The sequence below is a fragment of the Berghia stephanieae genome, chromosome 14 (genome assembly GCF_034508935.2).
Source record: "Berghia stephanieae isolate SIO BIC M18660-M18661 chromosome 14, UCSD_Bste_1.3, whole genome shotgun sequence".
In the NCBI taxonomy this organism is placed as follows: domain Eukaryota; kingdom Metazoa; phylum Mollusca; class Gastropoda; order Nudibranchia; family Aeolidiidae; genus Berghia; species Berghia stephanieae.
In genome coordinates, this window is record NC_088373.1 from 26,387,730 (window position 1) to 26,407,534 (window position 19,805).

General features: G+C 36.1%; 1 protein-coding gene and 1 non-coding gene across 3 annotated transcripts in view; one reads left to right on the top strand and one right to left on the bottom strand.

Annotated features, from left to right (window-relative positions):
- Window positions 1-2,920: 2,920 nt before the first annotated feature.
- Window positions 2,921-2,992, bottom strand: Trnad-guc (transfer RNA aspartic acid (anticodon GUC)). Its single transcript has one exon. It is a non-coding gene; the product is annotated as a tRNA-Asp (tRNA).
- A 226-nt stretch (window positions 2,993-3,218) lies between these two features.
- Window positions 3,219-19,805, top strand: part of LOC144960117 (ubiquitin carboxyl-terminal hydrolase 25-like) — a 57,140-nt gene continuing 40,553 nt past the window's right edge. The window contains exons 1-5 of one of the 2 annotated variants that reach the window (XM_078893091.1): window positions 3,219-3,327; window positions 13,782-13,961; window positions 15,840-16,023; window positions 16,481-16,556; window positions 17,604-17,769. In XM_078893091.1, the coding sequence (XP_078749217.1) occupies window positions 3,286-3,327; window positions 13,782-13,961; window positions 15,840-16,023; window positions 16,481-16,556; window positions 17,604-17,769 (648 nt within the window). In that variant the 5' untranslated portion in view covers window positions 3,219-3,285. The remainder of the gene's footprint in view (window positions 3,328-13,781; window positions 13,962-15,839; window positions 16,024-16,480; window positions 16,557-17,603; window positions 17,770-19,805) is intronic. The other variant, XM_078893093.1, reaches the window with a different exon arrangement.

The window sequence follows — 19,805 nt, forward strand, 5'->3', positions numbered from 1 at the left end:
CTACTGATCATTATATACAAAATGATAAGTGTTCTGAGCACTCATGCTGTGAGTGAAGTGCTTGACACACGCAAACATATGTTATCAATTTCATGGTACTGTCCACAGACCAGAAAGGTACAAGTCAAAATAAACAAACAAAATCACTATAAAATTTGCGTGCATGGACAAAGTGTCAAGAACAAATAAATGGACCAATTATAAAATGAGCATAGTGAAAAAAATGTAACGGAAGAGAGAAAAAATACAAATTAAAAATTCATAATAATAAAAGCAAACAAACGAGGTAAATATTCACGTGGAGAGGGGACGAGGAGGTGCTGGAGGTGGGGGGGGGGGGGTGGAAATATAAGTAAATAATTTAAAACAAATATGTCTCACCACTCTGTTGATCAGACACTCGCTTTCGGATCGGAAGGACCTGGGTTCGAGCCTCGCTCAGCGCATAGTTGAGTCCTTGGAGAAGGCTTTTTACGCACATTCTCTAACCGTACTCAGATGTAAAATGAGTACATGGCGGTTAACAGCGTTGTCTCTGTCCGAAAAAAAGTAATATCGCCTAACAGGCGTCATGTCCTTAATGTTAAATGTTGTTGTTGGTCAGAGACTCCTTGTAAATCGCTTTGAGCATGTTAAGTGGATATTGCGCTATATAAAAGTTCATTTTTTATTTAAAAGGACAAAGTTACACGAGAAAAGTCTTATTTAAAATAACGATTGATGGAGATGAAGGTCCAGGGTTCGAGTCCCGCTCTGATTGGCGCATCTTTCAGTCCTTGAAAAAGGCTCTTTACTCACATTCTTGAGCTTAAAAAAAAAACAATAAAAAACTTGAACTTTATATGGCGCAATACCGACTAAATATGCTCAAAACGCTTGACAAATGGTCCCTGACCAACAGAAACACATAACATGTAGAACGAGATATAACGCCTATTATGCGATATTACAATCGTTTTCGAAAGAGACAATGCTATTGACAGACAGGTACTCATTTTACACCTGAGCCTGAGTACGGTGAGAGAATGTGAGTCTTTTCCAAGGACTCAACTATGCGCCCGAGCGAGGCCTTAACCCAGGACCTTCCGATCCGAAAGCGAATGTCTTACCACAAGACCACATTGACTTTTGTTTATTCACCTTAACAACGCCACTCGCCACTATCAAATTATCACATTCATCTGTAGTGTTTCAGTCATCCTGTATTGTTGATAAAAGGGAAACCCGAAACGTGCACCTTATCTGTTTATTAAATTGAAGCTTATATTCAATTTCTGTTAATATCTATTTCTTCGAGCTTTGAGCAGCAACATTTACCTGACAAAGAAGAAAGAAAAATACAAGAAATGATGAGGAGATAGATAGATAGATAGATAGATAGAGAGAGAGAGAGATAGATAGATAGAGAGAGAGAGAGAGAGAGAGAGAGAGAGAGAGAGAAAGAGGGATGGAGGGAGAGAGAGGGAAAGAGAGAGAGAGGGAGAGAGGGAAAGAGAGAGAAAGAGAACGAGAGAGAGAGAGAGAGAGAGAGAGAGAGGGAGAGAGATATATAGATAGATAGACAGACAGATAGATAGATAGATAGATAGATAGATAGATAGATAGAGATAGAGAGAGAGATAGATAGATAGATAGAGAGAGGGAGAGAGAGAGAGAGAGAGATAGATAGATAGACAGACAGATTGATAGATAGATAGATAGATAGATAGATAGATAGATAGATAGAGAGAGAGAAGAGAGAGAGAGAGAGAGAGAGAGAGAGAGAGAGAGAAAGAGGGATGGAGGGAGAGAGAGGGAAGAGAGAGAGAGAGAGGGGAGAGGAGGGAAAGAGAGAGAAAGAGGAACGAGGAGAAGAGAGAGAGAGGAGAGAGAGAGAGGAGGGGGGGGAGGAGAGGAGTATAGATAGAAGATAGATAGATAGATAGATAGATAGATAGATAGATAGAGAGAGAGATGAGGAGAGATAAGATAGAGAGAGTAGATAGAGAGAGAGATGAGAGAGAGAGAGAGAGAGAGAGAGAGAGAGAGAGAGAGAGAGAGAGAGAGAGAGAGAGAGAGAGAGAGAGAGAGAGAAAATCCCATAAAACCTGCATCATGTGTGTGAAACAGCAGCAGGAAAAGCAGGAAAAATTAGAAGAAAAAAGAAACGATCCCATGAACTCAGCCTGCCACGTGTGTATGAAACAGCGTCAGGAAAAGCATGAAAAAGTGCAAGAAAAGAAAAACTATCCCATCAAATCAGCCTGCCACGTGTGTATGAAACAGCGTCAGGAAAAGCAGGAAAAAGTAGAAGAAAAAAGAAACTATCCCATGATATCAGCCTGCCTCGTGTGTATGAAACAGCAGCATGAAAATCAGGAAAAAGTGCAAGAAAAAACAAATCATCCCATCAAATCGGCCTGCCTCGTCCTCGATTTTTTTTCCCCTTCTACTTTCATTTCTCCATGTCTGGCACTGTGTCATACACACTTTTTTTTCTCTATCTCTAGATCTTTATCTTATACCAGTAACCTCTCCGTTGATACAATACTTGAAGCTCGAGATTTCATGTTTGAAACAGATGCGATAACTAAAACGGCTTCATCTAGTTACGTATATTTATTAGAACATCGTGTTTACGTCAGTCTTATGTTTGAATTTGGTGATTCATCTGAAAAATTGATAAAAGACCAAATCTAATAAGCTATGAACTAGAGTAGTTTATTGTGAACAAGAAGATAACCAATTGATTTGAATTGTTATTATTTAGGAATAAAACCTGTAAAAGCGCAGAACACCTTGAATGAAATGAGATCAAGAATGGTCTACTATTATTAGAAATCAGCAACAGCAAAAAAAAAAAAAAGTGAATAGATAAGCAAACAAATAAATAAATAAATAGTCCTATGGATTAAGTTTAGAAAGAAGAAAAAAAAAAATTCTCCCCGGCGGGGAATCGAACCCCGGTCTCCCGCGTGACAGGCGGGGATACTTACCACTATACTACCGAGGAGACGAGTTTTAAAGGAAAAAAATTATATATAAAAGAAAGTTTAAGGATTGTTGTAATTATTCTTTTTATTTCTTTCAATTTTTAAAATATCATTATACGATAATAAACACTGTCCCATTAATCTTTTTAATCGGAAGAATAGATTCGGGTATTTTCATTAGAATTTTTCGGCCTGTCACAGCTTTTCTTTTTTTTATTTTCCTGCATTTCCGAGTTAATGTTTTTGTTTTTCTAATAACTTCAACTTCAATGGCCTCCATGGTCAATAACTAACTGATCGCAAGAACAAAACAATGACCGTCGAACAGTCTCCCCTGCCTGTTCGATCGGCTCAGGTAAGGTAGTTTAATGAAGATAAGATTCAGTTGAATTATTCAAGCAATTTGCAATAACGAATCCTCTTTTTGCTTTACTGCAATTTTTTTTATTTCTCGTCATGAATTCCCCATTCACTTCATATATTCAAGACAACCAGCCGAGGCTGCCATAAAATTCTTAGAACTTCACTTTCCGTGGATGATTATGTCATAGTAAAAATCTCGTTCGTGCTGGTACAAAGCCCTGTCTTCTATTGTGTCAAATAACATAGAAAGTAACTTTTGTTTAAATTTTGAATGTGTAAGGCTTAAAAATTGGAAGAAGGCCCACAATAATAACGAGGCACTTTTTTCGGCGAAGTGGTTATTCAGAGTCGACTCTGGATAACTGTAGGCAGTTATTCAGAGTCGACTCAGGATAACTGTAGATGGTTATTCAGAGTCGACCCTGGATAACCATGTGTACAGATATTTAGAGCCGTGTAGCCTATCGAATTATCGAGTTGAGTTCTTGCGAGATGAGTTTCTTTCAATGTGATACCAGTTTACTACGGTTATGGCGGAAAACACAATAATGACAGGAAAAGCATTTTCTGCATGGGCGACACAATAAATCAAAATCTAATTGAGATTTGGTGATTATAGTTGCTGTTTTTGATAGATCAACTCTTCCTGGAGCTGTGGTAGCAAAATGGTGGCGAAATTTTGCTCCTTTATATTTTTTAAGGATTTTTTACCGAGCGAAAGTGGCATTTTGAAGACACGAAGGTTTTACTTTCGTTTTTAGAATGGATCAAATGAGGTAAGTGAATCAACAGTTTCCATTTAAGGTTAACTTTATGTTTTGTTTTTAACAAAAGTTAGATGTATTAACTACAATTTGTATGATTTAAAAATTTAAAAAATTATCTCCATCTTTGTTTATAAGTTATTTTCTGCATATTATGTAATCGCGTTATTTTCGTGTCTCCAATGGGACAAAGGAAACTTAATTTTATATATCAGGCAAGCCTTGAAATTTTTAACTACAAATTTGTTCAAGTGACTAAAATTAGGTCTAGGAAACTTGTAAAATTAACAAAACAAATAAAATTAACATTTTTAGTTGTTTTTAGAGTGAATAATCGGGTATGGGAGATTTCGTGTCTTCAATTTTCTGCCCGTGCACCAAATTTCAATATCCTATTTTATTATTAATTATGATAGAAAGTGTTTGAAAATTGATTGGAGACATTAATCTTGCTCTGACTTTGTGTTTTAAAATTTGATTTTTGGCTTGAAACTTTTGAAAAAGTTTTTTTGAGCAAAATAAAGTTTGGTGTCACCTGCGTGGGCACCATCTGCATGGGCACCAGAAATTCTGAAATATGTGAACTTGGACATTGGTGATGAATATACAGTTCATAAATGTAAACTTTGGTAACATATGCTGAATATTTCAATGTAAGTACAAATCTGAACATTTCTAGCTGTTTAAGAACACAAATTGCTAAACAATTGAATTTTGTAAACATTTAATATTAAATATATTGATTGCTCTCTTATCTCATAATTTTTGTGTCACTACAACATTCACTCTGCTTTTAGGGAGGATGCAGCGTTGGGATCTGACCATATGATCTAAAAGCATTTTATCCAGTATGAAAATTTTGTAAAGCTACAATACAAGATACACAGGCTTGAGAGATCTTGCTCCACAACTGTGAATTTGCTAACCGATATGGATAAAATCCGTAATAGCAACTAAGTACTGGATTACATGTTGAAAGGAAAAAGTGCTGTACGACTTGCCAAAATGTTCCAGTAAAAAAATTGGTTATCAGATTTTAGACTTATTTATAAATATCTTTTATTTAGATTCATATGCTACATCATTTCACATCCTCACACTTGAACCTCTGTGGTGTAGCAAACAACAGTTATAAGTGTGAGTATTTGTTCTTAAAAACACCTTTCGTATGCGCAATTATAAGCCTTATTTTCTCAAGAGAGTAATCAAATATGTTTAAAGCAGTGGAAATCAAATATGCTTAAAGCAGTGCTTTTGTCATCAACTATGTCTTTATATATTGCTTTTACTTTTATACCAGGTACTGGAGGAGAGGGAGTTTCACCGTGCAGTTCTCCCAAGGAATAGCGGGCCAATTTATTTATGAGCATGTGCAGAGCAGAGTGTGTGATTTGTGAAAGAGGATCCTCCAGACACATATTCCTGGGTTGTTGTCACCCGTTTTGACAATACAATTGAAAACAAGGACCCATTTTTTTTTCAAAGTTGAAATGAAAGTTTAAAATACTACAAAAAATATTTTTTCGTTATTTGTCTCATGTAATTATCCCCCTTGTTGTATAATAAAGTTAGTTTCTATACAAAGTACAAAATATATTCTGTTTGTTATTTATTTTTAAAAAGTGGACCTGTGTACGTGTATTTTGAGTCATTTTTCACTTCAGATTGTTAACATTTCTTTTCATTTTGCATTTCCATGTAAATCAGGGTCACCGTTGATTGACCTACTTTTTAAAGTTACATAATCGTCTCCTGCTCATAAATTTTACAAATTCTGAATCATCATATTTCAAGCTTTAAAATGATATATGACACTTATTTGTAGATAAAAGATGAAAATTGACAAAAATGGGCCTGTCAAAGTAGATGATTTCAGATCTAGTCTGTTTTCCGCCTTATTTTGTGACTTTGGCAATTTTAGTGCCAAATTCTTAAAACTTGGCGATTTTTCAACTTCAGTCGCTTATAAATAAGAATCTTTAATCAATTGCAAAACATATTCCATCAACAAAGCAAATTTAAATTAGCTTATAAACAACCATTTCTTAAATCGATCAGCCTAACTTATTATCTCTCTATTACCAAATGATATCTATAAACGTAATATGAAGATAGAAGAGAGAGAGAGAGAGAGAGAGAATTAATGAATTGATTTTTTTTTTTTAATTGTTTTATAATTAGACACAAGTTGTAATGAATTCTATTAACAAATTCAGAACAATCAAACAAAGACAAAACAAAACTTTAAAAGGAAGAAAAAAAAAAGACACGCTTATAAACCTTATAAAATCGTCAAATGAATGTATTATCATGTTACAGCTAAAAAGTACACAAATATTTACACCCATTTGCTCCATCCCCTTCCCTTTCGATCACCTTCTCATTCATGGCCACCATTGTCTTGTGCTGCCTTTGACATTTGGCGCCAGCGTGTCTAGACTAACGTCATAAATAAAGGAGTGTCACCAAAATTCATGCAACTGAGCAGAGGTGGCAAAAAATGATAGAAGGCATATTATTGTTTTTTTTTTCCCCTGAGAAGAAAATGTTTGATATGACAAAAAACAACGGAACATTTATGAACAAATCCTAAAATCCCAGAAATCCGCGGAAGATTATCATCACTGGTCCCCACATTATTTTTTTTAATATTTTTTTTTTTTTTTTTTTTTTTTGGCAAAATCTCGACAATTTGCAAAAAATTGCAAATTTTGCGGCCGCAATGCAAATCACCGATACAAAAAACTGCCATGACAGAAGAGACAAGAAAATACCAAAAAGTAAAACGATTTTTTCCCGTAGGGTTAAACAGGTGGGAGAGAAGAAAAAACCCAGAAAAACCGTGTGGTTGGTAACTGGAAGTTCATCACTCATAACTGTCTACAGTTGTTATTCAGAGTCGACTCCCCGACTCTGAATAACTGTAGACAGTTATTCAGAGTCAACTGTCTATAGTTATTCAGAGTGGACTCCCCGACTCTGAATAACCGTAGACAGTTATTCAGAGTCGACTCTGAATAACCGCAGCCTTTTTCGGCAAGCGGCAAGGGGATTTCCCTAGGACTAGGAAACGGCATACTAAATACTTATTTTCTGATTCTGGACTATAGAGTGAATCTGAATCATGTTCATATCGATGGCGTCGCGCGCAAACCGTCTAAGTCCGCGATCGGCATGAACTCGTTTTATTGGCTTAATTCATTCTATACCCTACGATACACCATGTCTATTAATAATTAATATCTAAGAAAACACGGAACTCTAAATTGGCGAATTTGACATGTGATCAAACCGTACAAGTCCATTGGGTCTTTAAATTGCCGGTCTCAAAACGTCTATCTCCGTTGTGATTCCTTCTTGATTGTTTCAACGTCAGGTGATTGGTCTCAGTTACAACAATGCCTTTTCCTCAACTTGATGAGTCTTTAAAAAATCTAAGCCAATAACATCAGTGTTTAAATCATAGACTGGCTCATTTATTTATTTGATCTTTTTAATAATTTATTATTTATCATAACATCGAACTTGCATTTCTTGATATTGATATTGAGAGTTATACACCAAATGTAATGTTACACTGTTGGCATAATGAAATACACCCAAGAAAAAAATGATTCTTAAAATTCTCTAAAAGTTATTAAAATACATTGACTGATATTGCTCTAATAGCTTTTGTTCTCTCTCGTTATTGAAGATAATTCGCTCACTTGTTTTGTTTTACTTATGTCAACTTCTCAATGTCATGCTGCCTTACAGCCGTGGTAAACGAATGCTTCAACTCGGAAGCAAGCCAAAAGACAAAAGCTTCTTGAATCACCTGATGTGCAATTGCACAGAGAAACCCATGAGCCTTTTTAGAACATTCTGAATCTATCTGTCTCGGAATTGATTGATGTACAATCTGACATGGATATTTCGTTTAGTGTTGATGAAGAAATGTTTAACTTTAGTAATATTAGTAGTGGTGAGATGGAGAGTGAAAGATGCAAAGAAGGTGATGAGATGGACAGTGAGAGGATCATAAATGATGAGGTGGAGAGAGACAGGAGAAAAGATGATGAGGTGTACAGCAGTATGGTGTAAGATGAGGTGGACAGTAACAGTGGTAGGGCAGCTGGAGGTAGGGTGGAAGATAATGAGGTGGACAATGACCATATTAGGTTGGAAGGTTAAGAGGTGGAAAGTGACCATGGTAGGGTGGAAGGTTAAGATGTAGACAGTGACCACGATTGGGTGGAAAGTGTAGAGGTGGACAGTGTGGAATATGATGAGGTGGACAGAGAAGGATGGAAGGGGATGAAGTGTGAGGGAACCAAAAGTAGGAAAATCTCGAAGAAATATTTGAACAAACACTTAACGGAGCAAGAGAAGGCTTATGTTTGCAGAAGATTAGACAATGAGTCAAATAAACCTGTTCAATCATGAAAATAGGCAGTCTCAATGGGGGGGGGGGGGGGGGGGGGGTGAGTTGATGCTCGTGTAAAGCACAGTATCACCAATGCAAGAAGATCAGTGACGAAGACTGAAGCAAGATATTTAATGAGGTGTGGCAGTGGATGAGTTGGGATGAGAGGAATGTGTACAGCGTGTGCTACTTGTTCCTGCCCTGAAAGCTTCTGCACTGTATACTAAACTGCAGGTGCATAATTAGTACTCAATTAATAATTTAGGGACTGGTGACTGGCTTTCCTATCTCTGGAATGCGATAGCGGGGGCATTCACTGCTAATGAGTTTGCGACATGTTTATTTGCGTTTCACGAATAAAAAAGATCATTTTGATAGTGACCGTGATCTCTGATGACCCCACTTATCAAAACTGTAACCGTGTGTTAGCCACAGCTCTGAGATTGTTTTGCTTCAAATATGAAAAGATTTTGGTGTAAAAAATCTTGGAGCGGGGTTACATGCAGATGAGGTGGATAGCGTACATGCGACAGTTGAAAGACAACTGAAGAATGCTCACGTCTATTCACCTCTTGATTACGTGCAACTGATAAGGTCAGCAAGAAGGAAGCCACGTACCTATCAAGTTAAGTACTTGAAATTCCAATTCTTCAAATACTTTGAAACATTTGGCACAGGAGAGATTAAAAGTATTAACCCTGGAGCTGGGGAAAAAGTCACAGACATTTGTGTCTTAAAATAGTGTCCTTTTGGGTAAATTCATTTTTAATTTAATTTTCCAGAGGATTGGGTAAATCTCAAATTAGGGCGTGGGGATCAACTCCCTTCCAGAAATAAATAGTTTTTTAATGAATATTTCTATTGTGAGTTATCATTTGTTACACAATTCACTTTAATAAATCAATCTGAAATGAATTTTAAGATATTTCGCATTTTTGTATCAAGTTTTCCAAGGACGGACACTACATGTTCCCATGCTAAATACTTCGACTGGGTCTCCCTCTTGATCCCTTTCATTTGGGTGTTCAAAAGAGGGAGGGGGGGTTCGCTGCTTCTAAGGACAAGATCATTGTAAAACGTCTGTCATTTACTTTCCATCGTCCAATAGAATAATTTCCTCAAGCACTTTCTTCTATTCTTTAAGCTTCCTGTGAGTGTTAGTCGGTACTTTTATAATCTACTGTGTCGACTGACTATTGATGTAGGGTTTGTGCAGATCGGATACGTAAAGTGATAATAAAACACTCCACTTATATAGCGCTTATCCACGAATACTCTTAGCGCTTCACGATTTACTCCCCCCGGCTGAAAACAGACACAGAACACAATGGAAATGACACAACGTTAGTTAGGCGTCTTACAATTATTCGGACAAAGACGGAGCTGTCCTTATGGCCAGGTACTCATTTACACCTATGTCGAATGGAGTAATATGTGTAATGCGCCTTAATTGAGGACACAACACCCAGCAAAGACAAACACAAATGGTAACCCATCTGTTCATTCAGCACGTCAGTGGAAGCTTGAATTTCATTTAAGACGAGACTCACTGACCACCGAGCTAGGTTCCACAATTCTAAAAAATTGCTTGATTCCCCACTGGTCACTTAGTTTTTTAAAGATATAAATCGAAAAACGAAAGTATTGCAAGTTGAAATAACCAGTCTTACAATGTCCATAGATGCAATAACCCACGCACAATCCATCCAAGTGCCGTGCGAAGGACTACAACTCTCGTTCACAAACCGTCTAAGTCAACAACACATCAAACCGTCTAAGTCAGTGACACTTTGTCGACGTGCAAAACGTACAAGTCCGATAAATAATGAATGCACAATAAAAGAACCAAAATTATGGTATCAGTGATTGTATTAAGTCATAATTGGCTTGAATTAGCCTATTAAAATCTGAAATTGATATTTCATTTACCAATTAACGGTTTTATCACTCTCCTGAAAAACTATCTCTTCTGGACATAGACGGTTTGCGCGCGACGCCATCGATATACTAATTAAGGGAGGCCTTCCGAAAAATCCTACCGTGGATTTTTACTCATACTCATACTTTTCTCCATTGTCATGCGTTTATTTATTCAATTAAATTTGTCAAGGCTGTCATTACTGTCATTATCCCCAGACACCTATCTGTAGGCACTTGCAAGAAGTGGCCCTCGCGAGTTGAAAAGAGGCGAGGATTTCTGTTTCCGTTTCTGAGGGGAGAATTTTAAGGAGTGTTTTAAAAATATTCATTTTTCTTTCTCAGTGAAATGAAATGGCAAGTATTATATATCATTGGAAAGGGCATAAAATTCTACATTCAGCCATGCTAATATTATCTTCCTATATTGTGATTTTGAGAAATCTTTGTGTAAAGAGATTATGTGTGTTTAAACGTTTATAACTTTTAAACCAGAGTTCAGAGATGGTCCTTCTTAATAAAAAAACGTCCTTCTGAGATATATATTTAAGTAGCTTCTCTAAAAATTTCAGAGCAAAATATGGTTGCACTCAAAAGTTATAGCTCCCCAAAAAATAGAACTTGTCCTCGATTGTTTGCAGAAGTAGCCATTTTCTTATAATATTGATTCACTTCCTGTCGTCTGCTGCGCTTTTTTTTTACTTGAGAGATAACTTCGTCAATCCATATCAAAACTTTACAACTGTTTTTCTTACAATGTATGCAATTAATGTAAGTTATTTTTGTTTTAAATTATTCAATTAATTGGCGTTTTCATGTCAATGCATTAATTTTATAAGTAACGATTCTCTTTCTTTTTTTTCTGATCGATTTTGATTTTGACGTTTTTCATCCTTTGACGGACGTCTGTTCAATTTTGGGGAGCGGAAGTTTTTTTAAAATCACCTATTTTCGATATTTTTAAACACTAATACACCACCTCAAACATTTATCAGTCCATATCGTTGCTTTTATGAGGTCTATTTTCATTTTGAAAAGTTCAAAGTGAACAACTAAATGACGCCGATTCAGTGGTATATTTGGTCTATCTTCATGTGAATAAATATTTAATTGTCGACTTTTCCAAAATTCCATTAGGTCATTCATTTGCATGTCGTGATCTATTTTTCCTTGATTTCAGCTGTTTCAGCTCTAAACATACTTTTCTCTCTCAATAAATAATTCTTTTTCTGTTTGCAATGTATTACAGAGATGTTGAATTACCGCATGTAAAAATTTCATAGTTGTATCTGAAGCCGTTTCAGAATTATACTTGAAGTATAATTATCCATTGGGTTGCTGTGTTTTGGTCACATATTTTCCTATTAAGCTATATAGAGATTTTCCACCACATAAACGGTCATAACTTTTTAACCAGTTGAGATAGAGCGATAATTTTTTCACTCCAGTAAATGTTTTACTCCCCTTTATTTTTCGTTAAATTAATACCCGTATCACTATTTTGAAAAATTCTTGCAAGTGCCTACTATCTGGGGATAACGAATTTTCATTATCCCCAGACACATAAGTGAAACTCCACTCTTTTAAGCAATTATCCACATTCCAGAATATGGAATGTTTCCAAATGCACATAGAAATAAGGAAAGTTAATAAAATATCTATAAAAACATAAAATTTGCCAACATGAAATCAGTTCTTACTAAATATACACAATATGAGTGGACTTCGAAGTGGGTGTCATGGCCGAATGGTTTAGTCATCTGCCCTGGAAGTTTTACCAGAATTGACGTGGGTTCAAATCCTGGTACCGCCACTTTTTTTTTTTTTTTTTTTTTAATTCCATCTTATTTTTACAGAACGTTGCAATGGATAAATATAGGATGGATGGAACAGTTACCCCTTGCAACGTTCTGTAAAAAGAAGACGGAATTTTAAAAAAAAAAGTGTCGGGATTCGAACCCACAACGTCGATTCTGGTTAAACTTCCAGGGCAGACGACTAATTCATTCGGCCATGACACCCACTTCGAAGTCGACACATATTGTATATATGTAGTAAGAACTGATTCAATGTTGGTTAATTTTATGTTTTTATAGATATTTTATAAACTTTCCTTATTTCTATGTGCATTTGGAAACATTCCATATTCTGGAATGTGGATAATTGCTTAAAAGAGTGGAGTTTCACTTATGTGTCTGGGGATAATGAAAATTCGTTATCCCCAGACACCTGTCTGAGGATAACGAATTTTCATAAATATTCTAAATGTAACTCACACACTTGAAACCAATTACAATGTCATATGAAAGAGCTGGCAACATTGATTACAAAAACAGTTTGAATTTTGTTTCTATCTTGGATTAGAATTGTAGTTACAGCATTTCAAAGTCTGAAATTTCAGACTGATTTTTACCCCAAAATTACCATTGGAAAGTTTTTTTTATATATATATATATATATATATATATATATATATATATATATATATATATATATATATATATATATATATATATATATATATATATATAAAATTAAATATTACGCCCTTCAGTCACGACATCATAAGACATCGTCACCTAGGCATTCCATGAAGGAATATAGATAATTCATCATCAAGATGTCTGATATTGACAAGAATCGCCCATGTTGTCCAAGTGAGCAAATTGAAGGTTAATAATCTTGACCAAGGAAAGAAACGAAAATGCCTGAAGCAGGGCTCGGAACCCGAGACCTTCCGTGTCACAGTGCAATGCTTTAACCAATCAGCCACTTCACCCCCCATATATATATATATATATATATATATATATATATATATATATATATATATATATATATATATATATATATATATATATATTATATATATATATATATATATACACACATATTTATGAGTGTTGGTGGACAATTGTAGGTACGAGAGTGCTCGATAATGGTTAGAGCATTTTAAATAAGGAAGGTCACTCACATTTTTCTTTCGATACCATTGTTACAACAACACCTTAAACAAAAGATCAGAACTATTGACAATGTGCAGAGTCTCTAATATATTCATCTCAAAACACAAAAGGTTGAATAACCCCCCCCCCCCCCCCCCCCCTTGCGGCTATTGTTATTATTACTCAAAATATGCATGATATTTGTTTAGTGATCATAGATGTTGGGAGTTGTTCTGAGAATTGCTCGAAATATTTTATTATTGCCATAAAAAGAGTAAGTAGTACATGACAATTAGGGCATTTTAAATCTCCTTCCCCTCCCCCCTCCCACCCCTTGTCTCCATCCGTATCTGGCAAATAAGTATTGTTGTTGGGTTTTGTACTCTACTGATATTCTATTTTGCAATGTTTGCAGCAGAGGACCAGGGAGGAGAACTCGAACTATGATAAAGTAAGGGAGGTAACTGGTGCTCCTGACCATGTGATTGAGGAAGCCATCAAGGCCTGCATTCGGCGGGATGGGACGTATAAAGTGGAAGATGTTGTCACTACTATCATAACAGATGATTCCGTCGTGGGCTCCAATAAATCCAAGGTAAATGTTATGCAGTGTTGGGATGATATCTCAATGTGTGTATTCTGGATTGTTGAGTGCTTTTCTTATCCTTTTGTCAATCCAGCATTGATCGGGTAACTGGATCTCTAAGATCTGGCAGAGGGTACTCTATGCCATATATTAGTAAACTATCATCCTATTAGAAGGATACAAGTTTTTTATTAATGTTTTAGTGCCTGTTTAATCCAAAAGAAATTGGAGTAAGCTTTTTGTTTCAGGCTTTTTATTATTTTGATGGACTTTTTAGAACGTTTACCAAATTCAGGGGACAAAGCTTGTTTAAAGGTAGAGATTTGTCACCTATTATTTAATTTAACTACTAGCTACATCTTGTCCTGACTCCATTTATATCTCTATGTTTGTGTTCCTGAACTTACATTTAAAAAATGGCTTTGTCAGTGTTCGTTTCTGATTATAAGTCATAGAAGATAACTGAACAAGTGCCTCAGACTCAGATCGTTATTTATGACAGTCATATCTGAGTTTACAATTTATTCAAAGAGGATGAGGATTGGAATTTAGACATAAAATATTATAAAAAAGCGATTTCATAAATTGTGGCAGTTCTTTCAAAACGACAAGGCGGGAGCACCATAGGTCCTGGTGAGATCCCTTCGGAGGCTGTCGTCATAACACTCCAGCTATAAACACCTAGATAACCATGCTTCTCGGACAGTTGTCATAATGTAAACAATGGCAGTGATGGGTAAACATAGAAAACTACACAGATTTTACTATGTGTCAATTGTAAATCATTCTCTCATCACATATATGTCATTGTTAGATTATCAATGAAAAAATCTGTGTACATAGGCCTAATTAATTGATTAATTTCAAGATTTTACTGATATATATTGATGTGTGTCAAGATGTCTGATTTTAATGAACATGAAAAACAAAAACAATATTGGATGGATTCTGCAGCAGGGCAAAGCATCATTAAACGTGTATCGATCAAACGCACGACAGGATAAAGGTAAGTTTCAGAGGATGTTATTTAGATAGGATTATGATGGTAGGAAATTTTGATGAGAGATTTCCCTGGCCACCCTGTAGATCGCGCAATAAACACTAAACATGCTCAAGCTGCTAACAGCTGAGTGCTCATTTTACACCTGAGTACAGTGAGAGAATGTGAGTAAAGAGCTTTTTCCAAAAACTCAACTATGCACTGCTCAGAACGGGACCTCTAGGTGGGGTTCCTGACCTCCCATAGTGGGCAGGGGGGTACATACTGTGTCTTCTATCCCCTTATATCTGTTTTCCAACATGCTTTCTGTCTTTGTCTTGGAATGAGATGACTTGGTTTTGTCCTGGTCCTGGCCAGATGCCCTGGCTGAGAGGGAAACAGTTGAATGTATAGTTTTGAGAGATGATATTTTTTTCATTGTAAATCATCTCTCTGTTATGCACTGTATTATGCTTTCTTTATATTATATATGATTTGTAAAACATTTGAGTGTGTTCCTCTTAGCGGAGACCTGTGCTTGTGTCTGGATGAGACTTTTGGTGATCTCAAACTAAGTACTTTGATAGAGTGCTTTTGGAATCTACACCTGTTTCATATTTGAACCAATTCCCCTTTGTCTTCCCTTTTCTTGGATGCTTTATTGTAATTCTAGAACTTTTTACTATCCCATTTTCTTCCTTTTTACTGGCGCTGATATGACCTTAATGTGTTGCAAGCGCCATAAAACCCTTAAAAACAGAAAAACAAAACAGAACGGGACTTGAACCATGAACCCTCCACATAGTTGCTTTTATTGGCACAGAAGCATAACCACTGCCAGCTCTCCAATATTTCAACCCCTGTAATAAAAAGAAACATTTAATTTGTCTATAAAATCTTCATTCTAGTCTCAACAGTCTCAAGCCGCCAGTGGCAAGCAGAGTATGGCGACCTCTTGTGACCCCATGACAGGATCGACCACCTCATCTGCTGCAATGGGCAGTGATGGAGTCACCACGGTAGGAGTCAAGAGACTGGCTACCACTTCAGGAAACCCGGTGGCCCAACCCAAACAGGACACCTGTTCCCCAGGTAAAGGGTAGAGATTATTTATGATAATTGTAGCAGCCTCCTAAATAGAGGATCCAGACTACAGCTCACTTTTATGAATTTCAAGACACATTAACACACACATTTCAAATACACGCTGTGATCATTTAATTATTTGTTTGTTTTCTTCCCACGTTTCTAAGAATTTTGTAAATTCTGTATTGTTTTTAGTTTATATCAATTCTTGAGGGAGCTCATAGTTTATATCATTTCTTGAGGGAGCTCATAGTTTATATCAATTCATGAGGGAGCTCATTCCATAAACCAATGCCCGAGAGAAAGAAAGAGTGTAGGTGTGTGTCTGATAATTTGTTGTCGTGTCGTCATGCTAGTCTGTTAGGGTTTTTTTTTTAAATTTTGTTTGTTTGTATTTATGTTATTAGGGAATTTTATGCTGGTGTTACCTCTATTAATTTATCGTTGCACTCAATGTGTCCAGATTTCGTGGACCTGAGGGGTGACACCCAAGTCATACTGGGGGGCCAAGTGAGCAGAGAAGAGCAGGACATCAGTAGGTGAGTAGTGCCATGAATTGGATCATTTTATATATATGGAAACATTTCAAAAGGAATTGAACGGGGGTGCCCTTCCCCCCCCCCCCCCCCCCCGGCTAAATCCGTTTAAAAAACGGCTTTTAAAAAAATAATTTTGGCTGGCCTTGTTCACTATTGGTGAGTTGCTTTTTATATAGATGAAAGTATTGGTTGTTTAAAGTGGGTCAGTTGGTAGAGCACTCGCTTCACACGCAAAGGGGCTGAGATCGATCCCTGGTGCAGTCGAGATTTTTTTTCTGACCCCCCCCTCCCTCCCTGTTCACCCAGCAGTGAATGGGTAGCTGAGTCTGTTTGATTTGGCGAAAGAACTTTGCGTTAGACTAGCGTCCCATCCAGAGGATAGCAAACAATTGCTATTGTCTGTTTCATGCTATAGAAACCGGGATAAACTCCAGCTCCATGGGCTGAATGGCTTTGAAGGACTACTTACTTAATTGGTTGTTTAAAGGCAACTGTTAAGGAGAAGTTAGATTTATATGTGTATCCTATTCCATAATATAAGGGAAATGCCATTTGATGGAGAGTCGCTGTGTGCAAAATATTTTTATACATGCACGTTATAATAAAACAATTTTTTTTTGGCTTTTTAAAAAAATATATTTTAGCAAATGGGAATTCCTTATTGGTTTCAGCACTTGGAAATGAGAAATGAAATTAGATGATAATGGTGTCAGTTGTCAAATAAACCCTGTTTTGAAAGTTTAGTTGATTGTTGATGATTGTTGATGAGTCAAAATGCCAAGGTGGCTATTTCTTCCACAGGCAAGATAAAAAAGCAAGAGTAGTTTTCTACATGTGACTTATCACTGTGAAAATGTCAGTCATTGAATTAAAGAAAAAAAATTTTTTTTCAAATAAACTTCACAAATTATGTAAGTTTGTAATTGACATTACCCCTCTTAAAGTTTAAATTTTTTTTTTTTTAAATTATTGTTCACATGTTTATAATATTCCTTACTTTTGTTTTAAGTGGAAAATATTGACTTATTTTTATTTTACCCACCTCAGGGTGCTGGAACAGAGCCTGGCTGAGAGCAAAGGGGGCACGAAGCGAAAGAGAGGAGAGTTATGGTTCATAGATCCACTGAATCCTCATGAACGAAAACGCCAGGACGGATGGCCGGTCGGATTGAAAAATGTTGGGAATACCTGCTGGTTCAGCGCTGTCATTCAGGTAATCAAAAAAAGTACTCAGATTGTCAGATGGTATGATTTTATATACATCCCTGCCAACCCTTCCGTTTTTGGCGGAATCATTCCTATTTTCACTCTTCCTTTCCGCTCTTCTGCCATTGACTCTAAAATTCCGATTTTCAAAAATGATGATGATGGTAAGAAGAAAGAAAAAAATGGGAGGGGAGGGTTAAAAGGTAGTTTTTTTAAAATGGCTGTTGAAAGGGAGCTAAGTAGGAAAATGAATAGCACTCCTCCCCATTACCGAACACAATAATTGATGTGCAATTTGCCAGCTGTGCCACAACAATGTCTTTATGTGTTTGGTGGCAAAGCTGGTGGGCATTTTGATAGGTTTTGATCCGTTGGTGACAAATTCTTATTTTTTGTCTCAAATTCCTATTTTCTGACTTTCTGATTCCACTTTTGGAATGTTGGCAGGTCTGTTTTATAATATTTTGATCAAATCACAAATGATCATTTATCATAGCTGCTAACTCTAATTCTTTTAACTGAGATTTTTTTCAGGTCTTTTTTAGGGTCCTAAACAATTATGTCCTGCTTTTAACAAATCTTGCTTTTTGTATTGGGGGGGGGGGGGGGGGGGGGGGGGGGGGGAGTCATTTTCTGATAGTATGATTTTTTAATATATTTTGATACTCAATTTTGATCAAAGGACAAATATTTATTTGTCACAGCTGCCAACTTCCATTTTTAATGGAATTTTTCTCAGGTTTTTTTTTTTTTTGAAAGAGTCCTCCTTAACAATTCTGGCATGATTTGTACAAATCTTGCTTTTAATTCCTGGGCCAATGTCCGATTATTCCACACCGTCACCCCCTCCTTCTACCCCCCAACCTCCCTTGGAGGACTTTTCTCCTTCATGCTTGGTTGAAGTCTATTGTTTTTCCGTAATTTGGTTCGGATAAGTTCAAATTACACTTGTCAAGTGTGTTTCACTGATAATGGTTCAAGTCAACCAATCTTTCTGTTCTGGTGATGAAGGTTTTATCAGGATTCAACTGTATTTTAAATCTATATTTTCTTAATTTTGTTTGTAAAACATGGATGACAATGTGAAATCGAATGTAAGCTTCAATTTAATATACGAAGACAGATAAAATGAAACACTACAGATTAATGAGATAATGCGGTAGTGTTGTTGTTAAAATGAAAAATTGAATATATCAAGATAATGTGATAGTGATGTTGTTAAGACGAATAGACAAAAATATCAATGCTTTTGTTTATTCATCTTAACAACGCCACTACCACATAATCTCATTCATCTGTAGTGTTTCATTCATCCTGTTTTGTTGATAAAGGGGAAACCTGAAACGTCCATTTTATCCGTTTTCCTATATTAAGTTGGAAGCTAACATTCAATTTCACATTGTTATTTATTTCTTCGAGCTTCGAGCAGCGACGTTTACATTTGTAAAACATGCATCATTGCCTAGTCAGGGCCCACACTTTAAGATTTGTTTGTCCAGACTTTGGCTTTACCATTTGGTGCTTACATTAACCCAGGTTGATGGTTCAACGGACGTCAGCTTTTACCATAGCTCCCTGTTAGCAGTACATCAACCACATCATCATCGTCTATTACTTGCCTCGATTTTATTCATGTTTATTTTTGTATTTGGTGAAGAAATATTTGAATATAAATAGAAGTATAAAATCTCTAACAACAACTTTGACCCTGTCAGAAAAAAAAAAAAACGACACATCGACTAACAGGCGTTGTGTCTCGTTGCTGTAGGCTAGGAACACCTTGTAAAGTGCTTTGATCACGTTTATGGAATGGCAACATTGACAAATACCAAAAAAAAAAAGTGGCTGGAGAGAACAGAGTTTTGCTCATCCGGGCCATGCTTTGAACAGCAGTGTCACTGTCATTTTGGTCATATTTTAAACATTTTGTTTTATTTTGAATATTGTTTTCGGTTTAAAATTAATAATTTATTTGTTTGGATATTGTTTTGTTTTTTGTTAATATATATTAAAAAATATTCTCGGCCTTATATTTGGATAAAG